Raw genomic sequence first — 11,957 nt, 5'->3', positions numbered from 1 at the left:
TGTATTTCCCTGTTTTCTTTAGGGTAACTGTTGCATTGGTACAGAGATTAAACACTTCCCTCTGCTTGTTTGCCTGTAATACTGAAGTTTTATTTTATCAGCTAAATCTTTGGCTTTGTATTATTTGAAAAGAAAATTTGCACTCTTCCTGATTTTCTCTGCCTCGTGTCCTCTATTTTCTTATTTTAATGGCATTCCCATACGTACATCTTTCTGCTCTGGCCTCCTGTGCCCCCTCACAACATCCCCTCTCAGATAATGGAGCTCTTGACAGTGTCTGTGCCCTCCTGTGCCACCACAGTCAGAGCTGGTTGGTGGATAGAGCAGCGATTTCCTCTCAGCATCGTGTGTTTTGACCCCACTCTGGTTTTTCCCCTGCACACGCCTCCTGTGTGCATTTTGCATGAGCTCAGAGGGGGCTTCACAGAACTGCTTGCTCTGAGGGAATGTCAAATCCAGGGCTGCAATCCCAACCCATTTTACCTCCACGAGCAGCTCTGCCTCAGATTGAGGCAGTTTTCCCCACTCCACCTCGTTGCACTTTTCCTTATTTCTCTTTCCTTTCCCCGTGCACGTGTTTCTGTGCGTGAGGCTCCCACTGGCTGTAATTGCCATCACCCTCCGTCTGCCCATGCCAACGGGGCAATAAAACCCTAAACTGCTCCCGGTAAACAAATGCAATACACTCCCTCTCCCCACAAGCTTTAAGAATGTCTGCAGAATGGCGAGTGCAGCGATTCGGCTTTTCTCACCTGCTCACAGGAATCGCCCAAGGTGTGTGATGCCCGGAGCTGTCTCTCCGAGCTGGCACGGTGCCCTCAGGGCATTGGGGGTGTCTGGAGGCTGCGATTCATCCCTGCGGTGAGCAGGACCCAGCGCTCCTCTGGAGAGAAGTTTCCTGCTCCTGCATGACACACGATGGACCAGGTGAAGTGGCTTTGAGTGCCTCCCTGTGCATGCCAGGAGGTGACTCTATTTTACATGATTCGGATCCTAAAAATGTGCAAATATAGTCTCGAATGTGCCTCACTCACCCTGAAACAAAATCAGACAGCGGGTGGACAGATTTATTGCCAGAAACTCGAGTTGCTCAATGTAGCAAAAATGTTTAAATTGATTGAGAGGAGGGGAAAAAAGGAGAAAGCCGAGACTGTCGCTGAATAGCTGCATTTGCATGAGCTGAGCGACAACCTCAAGCAAATTCATCAGTTGGAAATTTTATCCAAGTAAATTTAAAAAAAAATCAAGGAAAAACCTGGATGTCTATTGAATCCTGCTCAGTTTACCCGGGTTAAACCCCTGCCTGGGCGGTGCTGTGAGGGGTCAGCCCGGGGAAGGGCAGGGGGCCGGGGTCAGTTCCCACGCGTGGGCAGGGGGTCGGGGGTGTCCCACTGGGGCACTGCCCCTGTATGTGCCCTCCCGCCTTCACCTGCGGCTCCGGCCCCACTCGGGACCCCCCGAGGGTCACTCCGCATCGCATCCCCTCCCTGCCACCCCCTGCACCTTTTGTCCCCAAAGCCCCCTTGGGCGCTGCCCCGACAGAAGGGGCGGAGGAGCCCCCGCGTGTGCCCCCGGGGGAGGCGGATGCCCTGTGCCCCCGACGGGGGAGTGGTGCCCGGTGCCCCCGAGGGGGTGTGCCCGGTGCCTCCGGGGGAGAGGGGGGTGTCCGGTGCCCCCGGGGAGGTGCCCCGGTGCCCCCGAGGGGGGTGCCCCGGTGCCCCCGGTGGGTGGGGGGGGAAGGGTGCCCGGTGCCCCCGGGGAGGTGCCCGGTGCCCCCGGGGCCGCCCCCACGCTCGCCCGGCGGTTCCCGTGGGCGCTCCACGCGCGGGGCGGAGCGGCCGTGACGCGGCGGGACGGGGCTATAAAGCACCTGCCGGGCGCCCCACGGCTCCAGACGCTGCGCGGCGGCTCCGCTGGAAGGGGCGGGACGGGAGCAAAGGGAGCAAAGCCCCAGCAGAGCCCCCCAGAGCCGCCGGCTCAGCCCAGCCCTGCCCAGCCCTGCCCAGCCCAGCCCGCAGAGCCGCGGTCATGCCCCGCCACCCCGCAGTGCTGCTGGCGCTCGCCCTCTGCGCCCTCCTGCAAGCCGGTGAGCCCCGGGCTGGACGGGGACTGGTATCCCGGGGGTGCCCACCCGCGAGGAGGGACCGCTTGCGCCGCCTCAACTGGGGCAGACGGGCCGGGGGTGCCCGAGGGGGCTGCCCGGAGGCTGCGGGGTGCGGGCACTGCGCGGTGCCCTCGGCTCGGGGGAGCCCTCGGGGTTGTGCCAGTGCTGGATGAGCCGCAGCCTCATCTCGTGAAGCTCCCGGCGCAGGGACATCGCCGCGATCCTCAGCGGAGGGGTGGCTGCGGAGGGGGCACACGGGCAGGCATCGAGCCTGCAGCTCATCCCTCCCTCCTTCTGCTGCAGGTCTGGGCCAGCCCCCGGCCGAGTCCCACCTGGCCACGCACCCGAGGACCAAGCGCTGCTCCTGCAACAGCTGGATGGATAAGGAATGCATTTACTTCTGTCACCTGGACATCATCTGGGTCAACACCCCTGGGTGAGCATGAACGGGAGGCTCTGGGGATGGGGAGGGACTGTACGTCCTGCTGGAGGATGGGGAAAGGGTCCCAGCGCTGTGAGGCTCTGGGAGCACCTGCTTCAGGGAGCACTGCGAGCTCAGTCGAGGGACAGGCTGTGCTGCTGCTCAGGAGTTTCAGTCTAACCCTCAAGGATCGGGGTGAAAGCACAGGGCGCTGCTTCCTCACGGGCTCGGCTTTTTCTGAGGCTTGTACCTCTGCAAGCCCAAAATAACACCAAGATGTTGTAGCTGCAAGTCAGAAAGTTGCTCTCCCCGCTTGCAAACTGTAGCCCTGGCTGCTGCCAGCCAGTGTTGTTAATGAGACAGCGGTGGGCTGGCACTAAGGGCCCGTGGCTGCCAAGTCCTGCCCTCAGGAATGTTAAAGCAGCTTTCCCAGCAGTTTCAGACCAATGGCCATCACACTGGAGCATAACACATGTACTCAGGTGTGGTTATAATCATGCTTGCTAACATGAAATTACAACTCGCTGCTTGCTCGGAGAATAGTTGCAGTCACTGCCAATCCTAAACCCTCTGGGAGAGTAGATTGCCATCAGAGATGGAGGGGAATGTGCTCCCAGCTCTGGGAGCTGCTGTGATCACAGGAACCTGTTATGGCCCCGAGACGTCTCGAGCTGTACAATGTCCTGTGTGTTAAAACCTGGAAGGGAGGGAAAGCACTGACATCTCTGCTGTGCTGGAGGAACAGGCTGCTGTTGGTGCTGCAGATGCTGCTTCTTCTGGGGCTGCTACTGGAGACTGCTGCTGCTGCTGCTGCTGCTGCTGCTGCTGCTGCTGGGGCTGCTGGCCTGGGCCAGCCCTCCTCTCATGCTTTGCCATGCCAGTGGAATGCCAGCTCTCCCAGCCCATGTGGCGACCCTTGCACAGCCACCTGGGCTGCTGCAAGGAAAGGGAGCTCCACTTCCAAGGCAGCACATAGTGGCAATCTCCCTGGGAGGGGAAGGGTGGGGAAAACAGGAGGTGGGAGAGGAGCTGGAATTTAAAGACTTGGACCTATCAGTGACCTTTTCACCTTATGTCTATAGATGAGTCTTTTATAATCCTGGCACTGGCTTGGCTGCCTCCCAGGACCATGCTATAAACCTGTTGGCTAATAACGAGTTGGTGGCATGGCTGAATTCCTTTGTCTTTCGCAGGCACACGGCCCCCTATGGCCTGGGCAGCCCTCCCAGGCGGCGCAGGAGGTCCCCGGGCAGGTGCCAGTGTGTGCACGCAAGGGACAGCATCTGTGCCACCTTCTGCCAGGCAAAGCCTGGGTGAGTTGGGGGGTCCTGGGGGTGTCCCTGGGGGCTCTCTGGGGAAGGAACAGACAGACAGGCAGTGCTTAGGAGCTGGAGCATCCCCACCTCCCTGGGGACACTGACAACAGCTGGAACCTGTCTAGTGGCTTTCAGTGCCCTCCCAAGAGGCCCTGGCAGTGCCACCCTGGTGTTTTTGTTGTACAGTAGTCTCTTTTCTAGCTGATATGAAGCACTGTTGCCTCCATCCCTCCAGCTGACAGGGTGCTGAGGAAGTGCTGGGTGTGCTGGTGGGAAGGGAGGGCTGGCAGCATGCAGGGCACAGGAGCTGGCAGAGGGTATGGAGCTTTGGGCCACCAGTGTCCCCTGCCTGGCTCAGAGGCTGGAGCAGAGCAGAACTGCTGGCACTCAGCAGTCATGTATCTTGTGAGAGCAGCTCTGTTCATAGTGCACGTGGGGTCTCAGTGGGGTCTCAGTTCTCTTCCTGCAGCAGCACAGGGGGGTGTGCCCACCCGGGGAGTTGGGGGCACACAGCGGGGTGTGCCCACCCGGGGAGTTGGGGGCACACAGGGGGGTGTGCCCACCAGGGGAGGTGGGAGCACACAGGGGGGTGTGCCCACCCGGGGAGGTGGGGGCACACAGGGGGGTGTGCCCACCCGGGGAGGTGGGGGCACACATGGGGGTGTGCCCACCCGGGGAGTTGGGGGCACACATGGGGGTGTGCCCACCCGGGGAGGTGGGGGCACACAGGGGGGTGTGCCCACCCGGGGAGTTGGGGGCACACAGGGGGTGTGCCCACCCGGGGAGGTGGGGGCACACAGGGGGTGTGCCCATCCGGGGAGTTGGGGGCACACAGGGGGTGTGCCCATCTGGGGAGTTGGGGGTACACAGGGGGGTGTGCCCACCCGGGGAGGTGGGGGCACACAGGGGGGTGTGCCCACCCGGGGAGGTGGGGGCACACAGGGGGGTGTGCCCACCCGGGGAGTTGGGGGCACACAGGGGGTGTGCCCATCCGGGGAGTTGGGGGCACACAGGGGGTGTGCCCACCCGGGGAGTTGGGGGTACACAGCGGGGTGTGCCCACCCGGGGAGGTTGCAGCCAAGTCCTTGGAGAGGTCTGTCATTAACAGTTAAAATCCCCAGTAATTAAATATGGCTGTGAATAGAGTGAGGTCTGACAGAAGGCAATAGCAGTGAAAGTGAGCCATGAATAGCTCTCAAATAGCTGCAATTAACCCTTCAAGAACGTGCATTCAGCTGTCTGTCAGTGGGGCAGCTCCCCCTGGACAGCACAGCGAGCCTGGATATTGGGTGGTTCATGGATCTCCTCTTGCTCATTAGGTACCTCCAGAGTCTGAAGCTCCCAGTGAGCTCTGGAGCATCAACGAGGTCTCTGCAGGGCAGTGACGTGAGGCCTCCCCACCATGGCCTGCTGAGAGCTCTCAGGTGAGCAGGACACTTAAGCCCACCCTGAACATCCCTCATAAGCACCTGAAAATCTGTGTTACCCCAGACTGCAGTTACCACTTGGATTTGACCTGACTTCCTCCTCTTGTCTCCTTTAAATGAGAAGACTTGACTATTTCTGCTCTCTGTAGAATAGAAGGCCCCCAAGCTGAGGGAGCCAGGGCTCCTTGTGTCCTTCCAAAACCAGAGGGTTGTTACACAAAATGTAATTCTTGACTGGAGGGGGAAGTGCCTCTGATATGGGACAGGCAGATTGGTGATGTACAAGAAGAGGGTGGGAGGATGGCATCATGTAGGAAAACAGTTTATTGGGTGACAACTTTGGACCAAAGGAAAGAGCTTTTCTCACAACACATCAGTGAGTTGTGGAATCACTGCTGGGAGAAACCACAGACTCCAGGAGTGTAAATGCCCTAAAGGGAGATGGAAAATCAATTAACTGTTGGCAGTTAAATCAGATGTAATGGGAACAGTCTCTGAAAGGCAGATCTGGGGAAGCATCACTTGGGTCATGCCCTGCTGCAGGACTCCTTGAATCCTCTGCCACCAGTGGAGAGGGGCTGTGGGGCTTGATGTGGCTCCACTGTGGCTTAACAAAGCGGGGACTGGAAATTCCCTGCAACATTCCCTGCAATTCCTTCCCCATCTTCTGCCTCATGGTAAATCCTGGGCAGGGGTAGGAAAATATCATAACAGGCTGTTTTTAAGCAGTGGGCAAGTGGCCTGGAGAGTGACCACCATGTCTCTTCTGCCCCCAGGGACCTCTCTGTGTCCAGCCTGCGCTCGGGCACGCACCGGCCGCGATCCCGGAGGGACGCACAGCCAGCGGTTCTGCCTTGGAAGAAAAACATCTGGAAGAAGAAGAGATAAGGAACAGGTGCATGCCAAGTTCACCAGAAGAATTTGGAGTCCTGTGGGTGCCACCAGCTCCGCTGTGGGTAGTTAGAGCTGAAGGAAAGGCCATGAGAGGAAAGGGAAGCAGTGGAAGTCTCGAGCTCCTGTTGTGTGGCCCAACACTGAATGTACTCCAGAGACTGCTCTAAAGGGAAAGCTCGATCTCTGTACAGTCACAGACGTGTCGTGGAGCTGAATTGTGCCTTTTTGGATCAGGGAAGGGTCTTGATGGAGGAGAATGAGCTTAACTCTGCTCTGGAGGCCTGGGCAGAGGGTGGTTGAATACCTTACACAGCAGGGGCAGTTCTGGCCGTGGCAGCACTGAGCCCGTGGCACTGCCCTGCTCTGCCTTTGAGCTGAGCATGGGCCCAGCTTGGCCCCACTTAGAGCTGCTCTGGCTGCTCCCTGTGCTCAGGGATGAGCTGCCTCCAGCACAGCCCAGCTCTGCACTGTTTTCTCTTGTCAATCAGTGCATACGAAAGAGATTCCCAGGGTGAAACAGCTCCCAGTTTGTATTAAAAATATAAAACATCCAGGAACCTGGTAGCCAGCTGAGTAGTCAGTGGCATTCACTGACTGAGGAATTCACTGATGGGAATTTTCCCTGAGGTCCTTGAGTGTCTCTGGCTGAGGTGGAGGGTGGTTCACACCAGAGCTGGTGTCAGATCCCAGCGTGACCCCTCCCAGCAGGCACAGGTTGGGAGGCTGATGTGGAGCTGTTTCTGCAGGATCCCTGAGCAGCAGCCCCGTGTTTCTGGGGCAGGGAGCCCCGCTGGGCCTGAGGCAGGGCCAGGCTGCTGGGCTGGGGCAGCTCAGGGCTGTGACTCCATCCCATCTCCCTGGATACACCCTCAGTGGGGCAGGGTACTCCCCAAAGCCTGCCATGCCAGCTTTGGTCCAGCTCTGCCTGGAAGGAGAGGCTCAGGGCAGAGGGTGGGCTGGTGGGGACATCCACACCAAGGCTTGCTTGCTGCTTTGCTTAGATCAGGGCTCTGAGCTGGGCTCTGTATAACAAATGCCCAGTGTATGGATAGCAGGTCACTGGGGAAGTGTAACCTGGGTAGGGAATGCAACAGTCCAAGGGCAGCCAGGAGGGATGGATGTGGAGGGGAGGATTGGGAAGCAGAGGGGGTTGGGACTGAATGAACTTCAAGGTCCCTTCCAAGCCAAGCCAGTGTGGGATTGTGCAGGAGAGCCCAGCACTCTGCACAGGGAAAGGCTGGGACTGACAGCCTTGGAGCTTCTGCTGGCCCAGAGGAGGGCAGGGACAGTGTAGGATTGAAAGCCATGGCAGGGCTGTGGAGCTTCTGCTGGCCCAGAGGAGGGCAGGGGCAGTGTAGGATTGAAAGCCATGGCAGGGCTGTGGAGCTTCTGCTGGCCCATAGGAGGGCAAGGACAGTGTGGGATTGAAAGCCATGGCAGGGCTGTGGAGCTTCTGCTGGCCCAGAGGAGGGCAAGGACAGTGTGGGATTGAAAGCCATGGCAGGGCTGTGGAGCTTCTGCTGGCCCAGAGGAGGGCAGGGACAGTGTAGGATTGAAAGCCATGGCAGGGCTGTGGAGCTTCTGCTGGCCCAGAGGAGGGCAGGGGCAGTGTAGGATTGAAAGCCATGGCAGGGCTGTGGAGCTTCTGCTGGCCCAGAGGAGGGCAGGGACAGTGTGGGATTGAAAGCCATGGCAGGGCTGTGGAGCTTCTGCTGGCCCAGAGGAGGGCAGGGACAGTGTGGGATTGAAAGCCATGGCAGGGCTGTGGAGCTTCTGCTGGCCCAGAGGAGGGCAGGGGCAGTGTAGGATTGAAAGCCATGGCAGGGCTGTGGAGCTTCTGCTGGCCCAGAGGAGGGCAGGGACAGTGTGGGCACAACACTGAGCCCAGGCCCTGGGAACCACTCCTGGGAGCTGTATCACAAATGCACTTCTGTTTGCCTGGGCAGATTATCTTCCCTAAGGAGCCGAGGCTGCAGCTTCACCTGGGCAGTGCAGGGAAGTCCCTGCTCTCCTGGAACCACTGTTGGGTCCCTCTTGCTGCCCAATCCAGTATTACACAGGAGCGTTTCTAAAGGCTGCTGGAAGTTGGTGGTGGATCAAAATCTGTGGCTTTTGCAAGTGTAGCCCTGTTGGACATACAAAATAATTCCTTGATTTTGCTTTAAGCCCCGGAGTGGGGAAGAATGAGACCAATTGATTGTATGATAAATGAAACAGCAGAGGAATCATTTGGTCCCCAAAGCTGCAGAGAATCTCTTTTATATTTGACCTTCTGAAGGTTGGAGTCATTCTTAAAAAAAAAAAAAAAGAAAATCCTGAAAGGGTTTGTTCCAGAGGAAACTTTTCACATGGTTTAATGTGAGCTTAGTATTTTAAAACAAAACTACTGCTGTAAAGTACTATGTCTCTCTCCTTGTGTGCATTAGACTTACTGCACACTGCCATATGTAGCATCCTGAAATCTGTATATTTATTTAAATCTATTGATTTTTTTAGACAGTAATTTTCAAAATATAATTTGTAATAAATAATGGCAAAAGTCAATAGTGTTTTTCTTCCTTATTTGGTGGCTGGGAGGTGGTGGGTGAAGTGAAAGAAATCCAGATGGCCCAAAGCACTGGGAAAGGGGGTGGGACAGCAGAGCTGGGTGGGAATGGGGAGGCTGGGAATGGTCCTGAGCAAATTTCAGTTCCAAGTGAATCCATCAGACTTAAACATTCCTTAACTTAAACACCTTCTTCCTTTCTAGATTTCTGTGGGAGCATAAATGTAAATTATCCCCAGGTCGTGCCTGGGGCGGTGGGTGCTGGGACCAGCTTGGATTCTCATGCCAAGAGATCCTTGTAGGGTTTTCCCAAAGTTGAGACCTTTGCCTCAAATGCTTTTCTCAGCTCTGTGACTGTGGGTGTCACCACAGGGACAGAGAAACACAAGCCCCTCCTGTGCCATGACAGTCACAGCTCAGAATGGCTGATGGGTTTTATTAAATTATTTTTAGTGCCGTTAAAAAGCCATCACCCAAAGGAGGCCATGAAGGTGGTGAAGGGCCAGGAGGGGATGTGTGAGAAGGGCCTGAGGTCACCTGGTCTGTCCAGCTGGAGCAGAGCAGGCTGAGGGCAGTGCTCAGTGGGGGCTGCAGCTTCTCCCAAGGGTCAGCTCCAATCTCTGCTCCCTGTGAGCAGGGACAGCACCCAGGGAATGGCTGGAGCTGTGCCAGGGCAGGGACAGCACCCAGGGAATGGCTGGAGCTGTGCCAGGGCAGGGACAGCACCCAGGGAATGGCTGGAGCTGTGCCAGGGCAGGGACAGCACCCAGGGAAGGGCTGGAGCTGTGCCAGGGCAGGGACAGCACCCAGGGAATAGCTGGAGCTGTGCCAGGGCAGGGGCAGCACCCAGGGAATGGCTGGAGCTGTGCCAGGGCAGGGACAGCACCCAGGGAAGGGCTGGAGCTGTGCCAGGGCAGGGGCAGGTTGGATCTCAGCAAAAGGCTCTTCCCCCAGAGGGTGGTGGGCACTGACCAGGCTCCCCAGGGCAGTGGGCACAGCCCCAAGGCTGCCAGAGCTGCAGGAGGGTTTGGATGATGCTCTGGGGTGAAGGGTGAGATTTTTGGGGTGTCCTGGGCAGGGCCAGGAGTTGGACTGGGTGAACCCTGTGAGTCCTTCCAACTCAGGGGGTTCTGTGACTCTCCAGTTTCTCTGTTGGTTTCCAGGGCTCCTGGGCAGAGCTGCACCCCCACCCTTCCAGTTGCCTTTCCTGGCTGAGCTGCATCTCCCATGGCCCACTCCCACCCTCTGACTTGGGGTGAAATCCAGATTCATTCAGATGTTCCTATGACAGTAACTCACAATTTCTCTGCCTTCAGTGACAAAGGTCCATGACCAAAAGGACTTGAATTGCAGGTAACCATTGGACACACTGCACTTTTCCTCTGTGTAACTTCTGAGGTGCAGCCCTCCCCTTTTCTGCTCAGCTGAGCTCTAGAACAGCCTGAGCATTTGGCCTGGGTGGGGTGATTTCCAAAGTGTCCTGCTTGGACTGATTCCAGGAGGTGTGAAGGAGGAAGATGAGGGCTGTTGGACATTCCTGCATTTCCCAGGAAAGGTTTCCCCACTGTCTGGAGCATCTGTCGAGCCAGTCTTGGGCTCAACCTTTTATTTGTCTTTCTTAAGTCACAAAGGAATTATGACCTTGGTGAGTCCTCGGTCTCAGAGGACAAATATCCCTGTTTGGGACCCTGTGAGGGTCATGGCACAAGACAAGCACCACATTTGCTGGAGGTGGGACCATAAGAAATACTCTCCTGCCTTTCCACAGCTTGAAACAAGACATCCAAACAGGGAGAGAGAAAATTGGAACTAATCATTGTGGGTGGGTTGTTGTTTTTGGAGGGCCTTAAGATCAATTAATAGAGAAAAAAATTGACATAAGATCAATTAATAGAGAAAAACTTGACAGAGGGATGAATGATGGAATGTCTTGGAGAGAAGGCTCCCCACATTCATGGGAGGGAACTCTGGACTCAAGGTGAGTTTCACAGCAGGAAATTACTGGAAAAGCAGCTTAAAAATGCCTCAGGCTGGACACCCAGAAGAGTCCCCAGGGCCCTGATGACAGAACCTCAGCAGAACTTGCCAGGGATGTGCTGTAATGCCCCTCACTCCCACCAAGTGCTGAGGGACAACCTGAGCCTGGCAGTGACCCCTGGCAGTGCCCAGACCGATTCCAACATCTGTGCAAAGCCCAGCCCTTCGGTGCAGCCTTAATTACAAGCCCTAATTAAGTGTCACTCTAGGGAAGAAGAGAAGGGAAATGCTTAAGAGTATCTTAATTAGGGTGAAAAGGGATAAGAGAGGACTGTGCTTATTCTTGAGGTTGTTGAATTCACTGACAAAGATTACCTGAAGTAGGTTGAAGGAGGTGTGTTTTATAAATCCTCACACATGACAGGAAAGAACAGAATAATAAAACTTCACTTAAGAGGAAAATGCAGGAAATCAGGCAACTTCCAAAGGCAGTTCTAAGTATAACTGATAGGGCATCTTTTTAAGATACAGCTTTTTGATTGAACACTCCTTTTTGTGATGGACAATTCCCATGAAAGTGAACCTCCTGTTCCCTTCATGTGACTCTGGAATTTCTTCAGGAGTTCCTGAATGAAATCCTTCCTGGATGTCCCACAGGCAAACCTCCCTTCAGCACCATGGGACAGCTCTGTCCTCCCAGCTTAGGCAATTTTTTTTTATGGGACTTTGTTCCCTTCTGACATTTATTGAACACTTGGGTTCTGCTGGGAGAAAATGTGTTGACGTAAAATAGAAGGATGGTTTGAGTGGGGGCTATTTGGGTGATGCCTTTTCAGACCAGCCCTTCGATGCTTCCATGGAGAGAAGGAGCTGTCCATGGCAGGAATCTGCTTTGATAGGAGATTTTCTTCCTGGAATTTTATAATTTTGAACTGGTTTGTTCTGGATTGCTCTGTGGAAGAGCTGGGCCTTCTGAAATCACAGGCTGAGGAAGCTGGGGCTGTTCAGCCTGGAGAAGAGAAGGTTGTGTGGAGACCTCAGAACATTCCAGTGTCTGAAGGGGCTACAGGGAGGCCAGGGAGGGATTGTGCATCAGGAACTGGCGTGACAGACAACGGGGAATGGCTTCAAACTGAAAGAGGGAGGTTTAGATTAGATATGAGCAAGAATTCTTGGCTGGGAGGGTGGGCAGGCCCTGGCACAGGGTGCCCAGAGAAGCTGTGGCTGCCCCATCCCTGGGAGTGTCCAAGGCCAGGTTGGGCAGGGCTTGGAG

General features: G+C 56.0%; 1 protein-coding gene across 1 annotated transcript; it reads left to right on the top strand.

Moving 5' to 3' along the window:
- Positions 1 to 1,913: 1,913 nt before the first annotated feature.
- LOC139682298 (endothelin-2-like) lies at positions 1,914 to 8,700 on the top strand. Its single transcript, XM_071576498.1, has 5 exons — positions 1,914 to 2,086; positions 2,408 to 2,540; positions 3,719 to 3,838; positions 5,161 to 5,265; positions 6,045 to 8,700. Exons 1-5 carry the CDS (start codon positions 2,029 to 2,031, stop codon positions 6,154 to 6,156), a joined length of 528 nt encoding a protein of 175 aa, XP_071432599.1. The 5' UTR covers positions 1,914 to 2,028; the 3' UTR covers positions 6,157 to 8,700.
- The last annotated feature ends 3,257 nt before the right edge of the window (positions 8,701 to 11,957 follow it).

Source organism: Pithys albifrons, chromosome 24 (genome assembly GCF_047495875.1).
Source record: "Pithys albifrons albifrons isolate INPA30051 chromosome 24, PitAlb_v1, whole genome shotgun sequence".
In the NCBI taxonomy this organism is placed as follows: domain Eukaryota; kingdom Metazoa; phylum Chordata; class Aves; order Passeriformes; family Thamnophilidae; genus Pithys; species Pithys albifrons.
This window is presented reverse-complemented; position numbering and strand designations above follow the sequence as displayed.

What these genes read in the sequence shown, in the direction of transcription:
- LOC139682298 (XM_071576498.1), top strand. Translation starts at nt 2,029, where the DNA reads ATGCCCCGCCACCCCGCAGTGCTGCTGGCGCTCGCCCTCTGCGCCCTC. An exon ending in TTCTGCCAGGCAAAGCCTGG is followed by an intron (nt 3,839 to 5,160) that starts GTGAGTTGGGGG and finishes CTTGCTCATTAG; the next exon opens with GTACCTCCAGAGTCTGAAGC. An exon ending in GGCCTGCTGAGAGCTCTCAG is followed by an intron (nt 5,266 to 6,044) that starts GTGAGCAGGACA and finishes TTCTGCCCCCAG; the next exon opens with GGACCTCTCTGTGTCCAGCC.